We start from the raw sequence: 10320 nt of genomic DNA on the forward strand, positions 1-10320 counted from the left end.
CCAGTCTGAATTTGCATTTAACACATCTGCATTATTTTGGGCACAAAAACCATTAGTCACTGACACGGGGCAATATGGCTTAAAAATCACAATTTTCCATTTTTTTCCCCTAATCCAATGAATCATTTTTTTTTTTTTTTTATCCCTCAAGTTTCATTGTCATAAATTAACAAATTACATACATTACTTTAAAGACTAACTTTTGTTTTAATCATGCCCTCTAGTTGGTGACTTTTAGTTTAAAGGGCAATGAAATCAAGCTATGAAAAATGCTAGTTTGCAGCTACTGGTATTAACAGTGAGCTAGGTTATTAGTAATGGGTGTAAATCTAGGAACAGGAAGTGATGTCACTAGGAGCTATAAAAACCTATGGCGCGCATTGGTGGGGGGGAGAGATAAAATAAGTTATCTTTACAAGGAATAATCATTTAAACACCTAGCCCTATTGGTAGTGTTTGATAGTTATTGCAATAGCTTTATTGAAGAAGTCAACTTGATTATGATTAAATATGCAAATTCTGCACATTGCAAATTAAAGACCCACCTGGAGTTCTCCTGGGCTGTTTAGTCTGTTGTATCTTATGGGTTTTTATGTTTTAGGCTGGAATCATGATGAGAATTCCAGGACAAAATGGCTTTTCCCTTTGAACAAAGTCGGCTTCCCTCACGGCTTATCTCTTCCAAATTCTCAGCATTTAGGTCTTTAAAGGTATGTCCTTTTTCTTGAGACGGAAGAGTACAGCTGGATCTTTCCCAGAGCTGCTGGCTCTCCTTCGCTGTGCCGTGTGTTTGGTTGTTGGTGGTTTGTCCAACATTGGACTCTGAATAGTCCTCGCTGCACTGGGCCGCATTAACAATGCAACTCAGCTTTGGTTTAGATGCTTTGGGATGAACCAGTTTTTATTTGCATGCGTTGTTGAGTTTTAAAATGCATTGGTATGTTACAGTGTGTTAAGGAAAATCCTCCTGAGGTTACCAGAAACTCCTGACATATGGGGTTACAATGTAAATATAAAGCCAATATAAGCAAAATAAAATCATATTGGCATATAAAGCTGTAATATTTGTTTTATAAGAAGTGTAAAACAACCTTTTATATTTTATTTTCACAGTATTACAACTTTTTTTCTTGTGTACTTGACTTAATTACGCTAAGGTTACGACTTCAATCTGGTACATCTATCATTCTGAATTCAGACTCCTAACTGGAAGAACATACCTCTTAGCATGGTCCTAATTTTACTCTGTAAATTATATCTTGGGTCAAATTTCCTTTCAAAGGAGGGGACGATCATTTAGCTCCTTCCCTTCATGTCGGTTTCATTGCCAACCAGAGGACACATGGATCAGGTTCAATTACATTTAGGTTTTTTTCCCTAGTCCATATTTCAAATGGGTAAAAAAAATAATAAAAATGATTGGAGAAGAAAATGAACGGAATTGGAAAAAATTCAATATACTGATTGACCACAGAGTCCTAATACAAGTAAAGGTGCTTGGTGAAAGTAGGCTATGATAAGCGAGTGCACATCAGTATGAAGCTGTGACAGAGACTAACGGTCCACAGAAAGTTCAGTTTTAGTCTTGTTTTTTTTTTTTCATCTGCTGACAAATAAATGGCTGCAGCTTAAAAAGGTTAATTTTATGAAGTTTTATAATTTTCTGTTTCTCTGACCTGTGCTTTAAATGGACAAAACATGGCAGATTAAAATAAATCAAACACGGGTTAAATGTTTCATTCCTTTTTATTCATTTCGACATAGTATAACAAATACATGGCTTTCATCATGTTACTTTTCTTATTTTATTGATTATTGCAAAAGCTAAAATTTCACCTGTTTAAGAACTAACAAAGCCATACATTCATCAGTTGATTTTCTTTTTTTTTTATTTGGCATTGTAGACACAACAAAGACTTATGGTCTGTTCTAAACTACAAAAAGCTTATTCAGATGGTCAAGGCATTCCTGTGTTTCCATAAAGCAAAGTTGGAATAAAAGGTCACTTTGATTAAACTATTATGGATTTGGCACTGGCTAAAATATCTGCTAATAATGTTTAAGCAGCTGTGAAAAAATTAGGACGCCCAAAAACAGCCTATGCCTTTCTCTGACAGACTTGGATATATTAGATATATATATATATATCTTATATAAAATAAAAAATGGTTTCATGTACTGTAAACTGACAACTGAAAGAAACATTCAAAATGTGTCAATGTAAAAAAAAAAAAAGATTTCTAGAGTGATAAGTGCATGACTGAAAAAAATGCTTCGTAAAGGAGGTTTCCTTTGTTTATATTTATCATTTCATCTGGTTTGCCCCTGATTGTGGAAGTAAGAGTGAAAACCAAGGCAGGAGTTATCTTCCTTTTCCCTTCTGACTCCACCTGGTCTCTGTCTATTCCACTCCACTTATTTTCAACTGTTTTGATAGCAGTTTTCTTTTTCACCCCTGTAGAACTCTAACTGTACCTTCTCTGAGCAGGGTTAAAAAAAGCCGGTATTGGTACCGAAAAAGAAATTTAAAGCCAGATCAAGTGGAGCCTGGGAAAAGGCGTCATAAAGGAGTTGTCCCTAATAGTAGCCTATGAATCTGTTCTTTAATTCTTTAATTCAATGGCTTGAAATTATAATTTCGACTTGAATTAAAACTGTTTAGAGATGGGGAACATTCAAAACATTCCACCCACTTTCCCAGGTCTTGCTGTCCAAGTAAGTAAAGATTTTTCCAAAAATCATCAGTCTATAAAATATCTAGAAGCCTCAATGGGACTTACAGTACAACAAGCTTCTGCTTTAAAACTAATTAACATCATGGGAGCTCTTCAAACAGGTCTCCTTTTGCTCTCCAAGAAAAAACACAGGACTTGGAACAGGAGTTCATTTTCTTTGAGCAGATTATTTTAAACTATTTGCATGTCAGAACAGATGACATTATTTGGCATAATTTTGTGGGAACAGAACCTTACACCTACTGTAAAGCACAGAGGTGGAAGTGTCATGATTTAAGGGCGCTTTGCTCAAGCAGGAACCAGCCGCTCACATTTGATTTTTGTCAATGGATGTTTGAAGGAAATGTAAGATGCCCTCTTAAAACGCCTAAAGTTGCAGCAAAACTGGTCCTTGCAGCATCAAAGCCAAGCAGTATATCAAACAAGGATGTGCTGATGTAAGAAACGAGAAAGGCCAGTGCGTACTCAAAACCCAATGTTTTGTTTACCGGTAAGTTTTTTTTTTTAGATATGAAAAAAATAAAAAATTACAGTTTCTTAATACCAACAAAAATACTTTTTAATGAGACATAATATATATGGAGGGTCCTAATTTTTCCACATTACAATAAATCGTTTTTTTTTTTTTTTTGCTGCTTTGAGCCATTTCTCTCACATGTTATTAGGGTTATAACACAGCATGTTGAGTTTGATGTTTTCATCCCAGTGGCGCAGCAGCAGAAACAGCTGTCTGGCTGCTCCTCTCAACCCTGCAAGGTCCACTCCTTCCGGCAGACTCTGACCACGCAGCCAGAAATCTGCTTTGGCCGCCACCAGCTCCCATTCCATGAAGTAGCCAGCACACCGGTGCTCCAGCCACGCCAGAGCCACCGCGGTTGCCCAGGTCGAGCCTTCTAAATCCTCTTGAGCCAACTGGCTGCTGCCCTGGAGGTCTGCCGGCTCTACTGAGGACCCCTCACATATGTCTGTCTCTGAACCACGGCCACTGTCTGCTTGTCCGAGGCTTTGACTTTGAGATCGGCCAATTGACAGCTCTAAGGAGCCCTCCTCAGAACTTGGGAGATCAGGGGGCGAGGTGACGGGGTCTCGGTCCGACAAGTGTCTTCTCAAAAGCCTTGACTCCAAAATTAAGGGGTTGTCGACTGGAGTGTGGTGGAAGGGAGGAGCAGCCGATTTAGCCAGAGAGCACGAGGAAGGAGAAAAGGTGACATGGTGAATGGTGGGAGCACCTGGCATCTTGGCGGAGGTGGATAAAGAGGGAGCGCTGGGAGAAGTGCAGCGGAATGCTGGGCTCAGGCTTCGTCGGTGAAGGCTGTAAGGTGACGCTCTTTTAAGGCGGTCAAGAGGAATTTGTACACATTCTGAGTAGATCTCCGTAAGTAGAAAAGCTCCAGATGCAAGCTGCAGATGCACCTATGGAAGGACCATAAATCAGTGTTCAGACCAATACAAAATTATTTGTTTGTCAGGATATATATGTGCTACTTTTGCAAAAGTCCCTGCATTAAAAAAAAAGAAAAATCCCATTATTGTCCCACAATAGGCAAATTCACTCTCTGCATTTTGACTCATCCCCTTGGGGAGCAGTGGACTGCCATTGTGTGGCACCCAGGGAGCAGTCTGGGGTTAAGGGTTTTATAATAAAAGACCAACTAAATAAACTAGATGTTTTAGAAATTGGCTTCATTGGCAATAATATATGTATAAATATTAAAGGATAATGCTATTCAAGCACTATCAGAAAAAAATATATTCTGTTACAAGAAAATACCAACCAAAAAAACAGCAAGACTGTACGTCCAGTATTTACATTGATGTCAAATTAATTTGGATTAGTATCACCCTTAAATAAACCTTTATTGGTTGATCTCTGATTCAGAATTTTTTGAATTACTAAACAAATTAACATGTAACATATATTTTAATATAAAAAGAACCAGTATATACGTATATAAGCTAAAACAATTAGTGATATAAGTGAAAATGAAGATAAAATTGGAGCTTGGAGTGATGCAGGTTCACCTCACCAGGGGTTGGTAGTCTGGAGTTTCGCTCTCAGGTTGTTTGTCGGCCTCTGCTGATAAACAGTGAGACTTAAGGGGAACTTGCTTTCCTGAAGAAATAGAGGACCTGAGTCTACCCAGCTGGAACCTGGGAATATAAAAAAATATTACTTTAAAAACAACACAAGAAGAAAGAAAGAGAAGTTTAGATATACTACAATGTTGCTCTGATTAGCACTTCAGTCCTTTAGGCTCCTCATTTATCAGTTTTTTTATCCTTTAACTTCATAGGGAATTCTCCACATTTTACAGGGAGATGGATGTTAGCTTTACCTGGTACTAAAGAAGCTCTCCATCGACTTGCTCTCTATAGATCGCTGCGAACGATTGCACGACATTCCTGTTGTTACAGGAGCCATGGTGCAGTATCCACCTGCATCTGAGAGAAGACTTTTGACTAGAATGTGCAGTGTTGTTGTATTGAGTGTATATTTTCTCAAAACCAAAGGTAATTTGGAAATACTGGAGATTTCCTTTAAAAATTATTTATAAGATATTTTGTGGTGTGCTAGAGAGTTTTCTCCATACCAGGGTCTCTACCTGAGAGAAACACAAAGACTGATGTAGTCTGGCTAATGGATAAAGGTAATTTTGGTATGTCTACCTGTAAAGTTCCAAGTGTCTTCCACCTCCTCTGTTTCTCCACTGATCCGCCGTCTTCCTAGACCGGCAGAATAGACCCTCTGCCTGCGAGCGCCAGTCTGAGAAGTTTGCCTATTTCCCATATGAATTCCTGCTTAAAAAACATACAATACATTTTTTGAGAAAGTGAAAATCATATCTATATAGATTTATTACACAGAAAAAACATTTTATGACTTTATTCTTAAACCCAAATCATACTTTTTCCTTCCTTTCATCTTCCCAGATACAGCACTCTGAACAACCACCTTCTTGAGCACTGATGTTTGTTTTTTACTCAATATATTGACATGACAATGACTGTCAACTCAGTAGCTGTCCTCATGATTGCGTAGGTTACGATATGGAAAACAGATATACATTAAAATTATTTTTTGAGAGGAATTTAAGTTTTTTAATATTCACCTTCCATTAGACATTTTGAGTTTTTATGTGTTTGCAATAATAAGAAAAACTAGAAAAAGCTGTTTCAGAGAAACAGCAAGTGGGAATGCTTTTGCTGAATGAAAAAAGCTGAAATTACCTGAAGAACATATGAAAATGTGATAGGAAGTCATCAGAAACTTCAAACTGCAGAAAACAGTTGAATCATCTGAAGATTTTGTAGGGTAGAATCATTTGGCAGTAAAATGGCAGAAACAAACTCATCTTAGAAGCTGAAAAGTATAAAATTAGCTGAATCAGAAAAGAAATTACAAAGAAAAACTTGAATCTTATCTGGTTGAAGAAAATATGAGTAGCTCAAGGATGGGAAGTAAAATGTTGAGGAAGATGGTATTGCATAAGTATCAAAATTTAGAAATTGTGGAAATGTCAAGACTTGGCACAACAATTTGAAATGATTTAAAATGTGTTGGTTGATCAGCATAAAGAAAACAGCGTACTCTTTAGAGGATTGAAAATCTACAAACCTATGTGCAAGACCGACCATGACAAGCAGAGGAAGGACAGAGAGAGAAGCTTATAGAAAGAGAGCTAATACCACTTAAGGAGCTGAATTTATCAAAAAAAAACTAACCTGCATGTTATGAGCCGCTGTCGTTGTGAAAGCACTGTTGGCAGGCTTAGGCTGCATGTTACGACGTTAGCAGATGCTTTATTACAGTGTAAATCTTAGAGCCTTATTAAGAAATGTGCACTGAGGTGTGTGGTCAACGGGCCTTGGTAGTGTAATTTGAAGAAATTGGTTGAGTTTGGGTCATAGGTACGAGCCATACGGCACAATGAATGAGTGTGTGTAAGGAAGAGGCTTTTACTTTGTAGAGTACCTTTAGTCTTATTTCGAAAGTCTATCATGGATGTGTGTCAAGGGAAGGGTCATGCCCAGCAGTGATATAGAATCCATTTCTAAATATGAAATCACTGGTTTTCCATGTTATTGGGTGAATAGATACTGTATTAGAGTGTAAATGGGAGACTTTTATTGTGAAATTTGCTCTGGGGTATGTTTTGAAAAGGTCCCTAGAGTCTAATAGAAACAAGCTGGTAGAGTTTGGGTCATAATGCTGAGCCATTTGCATCAATTAATACGCAAGTATAATATAGAGGCTTTTATTGTGTAGGGTCACTGGAGTCTTATTTTGAAAGTCTAGCAGGGTTGTGTGTTGAGAAAAGGGTCAGACCCAGCAGTGATACTTGATGACTTTCCAATCGTTAAATCACTCTTTTCCCTTGTTATTAGGGCAGTAGATAAAGTGGCAATGGGAGGCTTTTATTTTGAAATTTTCTGTGGGGTGTGTTTTGAAAACCACCTAGTCTCATTTTTAAAAAAGTGGTTGAGTTTGGGTCATAATGTTGAGCCATATGCTGGGAAAAAAATGAGTTTAATGTAGGGGCTTTTATTTTGAAGGGTCCCCGGAGTCTTATTTTGAAAGTCTATCAGGGTTGCGTGTGAAGGGAAGGGTCATGGCCAGTAGTCATATTGTATCCATTTCCAAATGTTAAATCAGTGTTGTCTCCCTCTATTAGATTAAAATGTGCTGTTTAAAGTGGCAGAGGTAAAATCCCTTTGAAGCTTGGTTACCTTGACAACGCTTAACGAGCCTGTCAGTGAAAGAGAGAAACGCGCTTCACTTTCGTTCCTTTCCTCTCAGGCTTTTTTGAATGGGAAAATCAGCTCCGAACAAACGAGTGCTAAAGACAAACCATAAATGGTATCTAAAAAATTCTTTCAGTCTAAGCGACAGCTATCCTTTGTCTCCAATTGGGGTAACTTTCATGGCTGTAGCTCATTCACAACCTTAATGGGAAGGAGAAATAAAAAGGTTTATCACTCCTGCTGGTCTCATTAAATAACATGCAGCTCCATGGTAGAGCAGAGCTCTCAAAAGCAAAACTTCCCCTCCGAACAAACGAGCGTTGAGCCAAAACCGTAAAAGGTATCTAAAAAGTGATTTCACTGTTGGCGTCAGCCATCCTTCGGCTTCGACTGTGCCAACTTTCATGTTCCTACTAAAAATTATTTGGCCACGGTGACGATGTAAAAATGTGTTTTTTCTGAGTATGAGGATTTTTCTCAGAATGAACGTTTTCCTATGCCGGAACAAGTCAGCTAAACAGCTAAACCATAAATGATATTGAAAAAATTCTTTTAATGTGAGTGCTAGAAGGGTCTGAAGACGTTCTACACCAAGATTCATGTTAGTACATCAAATGTTTAAGAAATGTTAGCGATACGAAAATATGTATCATTTTGGATTTTGTCTGTGATTTTTGGAAAGTCTCTCATTGGATTTCTATTGGGGAAGTGTGGACTTCTTTGTGGTCTGGGCCAAACTGTCGGAAAACTGTAAATGCCACACAAATGAGGGTTATATTTCCTGAATCCTGACAAAAATCCCTACGTTTTGATGTATAATTTATTTTAATTGAGTTAAAAATGAGGGACTGAGAAGAATTTGTTCGGAAAAACCAGAACTGCTCAAAAGCTAGAGCATGCCCTCTAGCAGTTGAAGAATTCTGTCCATAGACTTCCATTATAAATCTGAAAATCTTAAAATTTTTCTTTTAAAGTTTGAAGCTTCACTGAAGCAAAACTGTAAAAGTTAGCAAAAAGCCGAGTTAAAGAGTAATAGCAGAAAGACACAGAAACAATTTAAAAGTTGAATGGTGTTTCTAGCTGAAAGTATGCTAAAGTAGTTAAAGGTCAAAGACGATGAAGCTTTAGCGGAAGTTTGCTGAAATCAAAGAATTCTACATGCATTTCAATGTTCTTTTACATGAAGGACAAATTTAAATAACTCATAGAATGTTTACTTTCTTTGGCTCCGCCCATTTGACAGTTGAAATGGAATGTTCAGCAGAAACTAACTGACATCAGAGCTGATGACATCACAAGGAATAATCAGACGGAATAGATAGCAGGCATAATTCTGTTCCAGACATTCTCCAGCCTTTGTTCGAGACAGACCTCTTTTGACAGAGCTTGTTCGTCTTAGCTGACATCAGCGAGATATTTATCCCACATTTTACTGCTTTTCAGTTAGAAAAGACAATTTGTTGTAAGTTAGAGATGGAGCACCAACAGATTGTTAGTGAACAGAAAGCCTTTGAAGCCAAACTTTCATGGTTAGAAATTGTTGACCTGAACAACGAAGTCGACTACAATGCAATTATTTTCCCCATGAGTCATGAAGAGGAAACTTTGATTGAATCTGCAACCAAGGGGCAAGAAAATATTTCAACTGGCCTTGATATTTCCCCCTCAATGGAAGCCCAGCAGGAAACATCTTTACCTGCTAAAGTTAAGAAGTTTCCTTCAGTTGAAGCCCAGCAGGAAACATCTCTACCTTCTAAAGTTAAGAAGTTTCCTTCAGCTGAAGCCCAGCAGGAAACATCTCTACCTGCTAAAATTAAGAAGTTTCCTTCAGTTGAAGCCCAGCAGGAAACATCTCTACCTACTAAAGTTAAGAATTTTCCTTCAGTTGAAGCCCAGCAAGAAACATCTCTACCTGCTAAAGTTAAGAAGTTCCCTTCAGTTGAAGCCCGGCAGGAAACATCTCTACCCGCTAAAATTAAGAAGTTTTCTTCAGTTGAAGCCCAGCAGGAAACATCTCTACCTGCTAAAGTTAAGAAGTTTCCTTCAGTTGAAGCCCAGCAGGAAACATCTCTACCTGCTAAAGTTAAGAAGTTTTCTTCAGTTGAAGCCCAGCAGGAAACATCTCTACCTGCTAAAGTTAAGAAGTTTCCTTCAGTTGAAGCCCAGCAGGAAACATCTCTACCTGCTAAAGTTAAGAAGTTTCCTTCAGTTGAAGCCCAGCAGGAAACATCTCTACCTGCTAAAATTAAGAAGTTTCCTTCGGTTGAAGCCCAGCAGGAAACATCTCTACCTGCTAAAGTTAAGAAGTTTCCTTCGGTTGAAGCCCAGCAGGAAACATCTCTACCTGCTAAAGTTAAGAAGTTTCCTTCGGTTGAAGCCCAGCAGGAAACATCTCTACCTGCTAAAGTTGAGAATGTTCCTTTGGTTGAAGCCAAGCCAGGACCATCTCAGATTGTTAAATTTGATTATTCTGGTTTTCTCAAAGCTCTTTCTGAATCATCTGTAACAAGCCTTTTACCAAAATCAAATCCTGCTGACCCCAAAACTTTCAACTCAACAGTAAACCAACAACCATGTAACCCTCATCCAGCTTACTATCCCCTGCCTTTGACCACAAAGGCTCCAATGCCACATCACTCATACCACCAGCCAATGCCTCTCCAACCCCAAAACCAAAGCACACAAGCCTCCTCTGAGCCTGAAACCCCTCGCTCTCAACGCGCTATCAGGAGGTGTAGACGGAACCAAAATGCCTCAACTCTGACGGCACACAACCCAATGTACATCGAGCAGGCTACAAGTCATATCAACAATCTCATGGAGCAGGTGGATGACCTAAAAA

The 10320-nt window shown here is 38.4% G+C and overlaps 1 protein-coding gene across 1 annotated transcript; it reads right to left on the reverse strand.

Annotated features, from left to right (window-relative positions):
• Window positions 1-3327: 3327 nt before the first annotated feature.
• On the reverse strand, window positions 3328-5597 carry LOC119798111 (von Willebrand factor A domain-containing protein 5B1-like). Its single transcript, XM_038307494.1, has 4 exons — window positions 5403-5597; window positions 5072-5177; window positions 4763-4886; window positions 3328-4148 (listed from the first exon to the last, which is right to left on the reverse strand). Exons 1-4 carry the CDS (start codon window positions 5521-5523, stop codon window positions 3387-3389), a joined length of 1113 nt encoding a protein of 370 aa, XP_038163422.1. The 5' UTR covers window positions 5524-5597; the 3' UTR covers window positions 3328-3386.
• Window positions 5598-10320: the final 4723 nt, after the last annotated feature.

The sequence above is a fragment of the Cyprinodon tularosa genome, unplaced genomic scaffold (assembly GCF_016077235.1).
Source record: "Cyprinodon tularosa strain WSP-4 unplaced genomic scaffold, ASM1607723v1 ctg100, whole genome shotgun sequence".
Lineage (NCBI taxonomy): Eukaryota > Metazoa > Chordata > Actinopteri > Cyprinodontiformes > Cyprinodontidae > Cyprinodon > Cyprinodon tularosa.

Bases quoted from the DNA above. Each gene is read 5' to 3' on its own strand.
- LOC119798111 (XM_038307494.1), bottom strand. From the start codon at position 5,523: ATGGGAAATAGGCAAACTTCTCAGACTGGCGCTCGCAGGCAGAGGGTC. The intron at 5,178-5,402 runs GTAGACATACCA...GTCTTCTCTCAG, and splicing joins AGACACTTGGAACTTTACAG to ATGCAGGTGGATACTGCACC. The intron at 4,887-5,071 runs GTAAAGCTAACA...TTATATTCCCAG, and splicing joins GAGAGCTTCTTTAGTACCAG to GTTCCAGCTGGGTAGACTCA.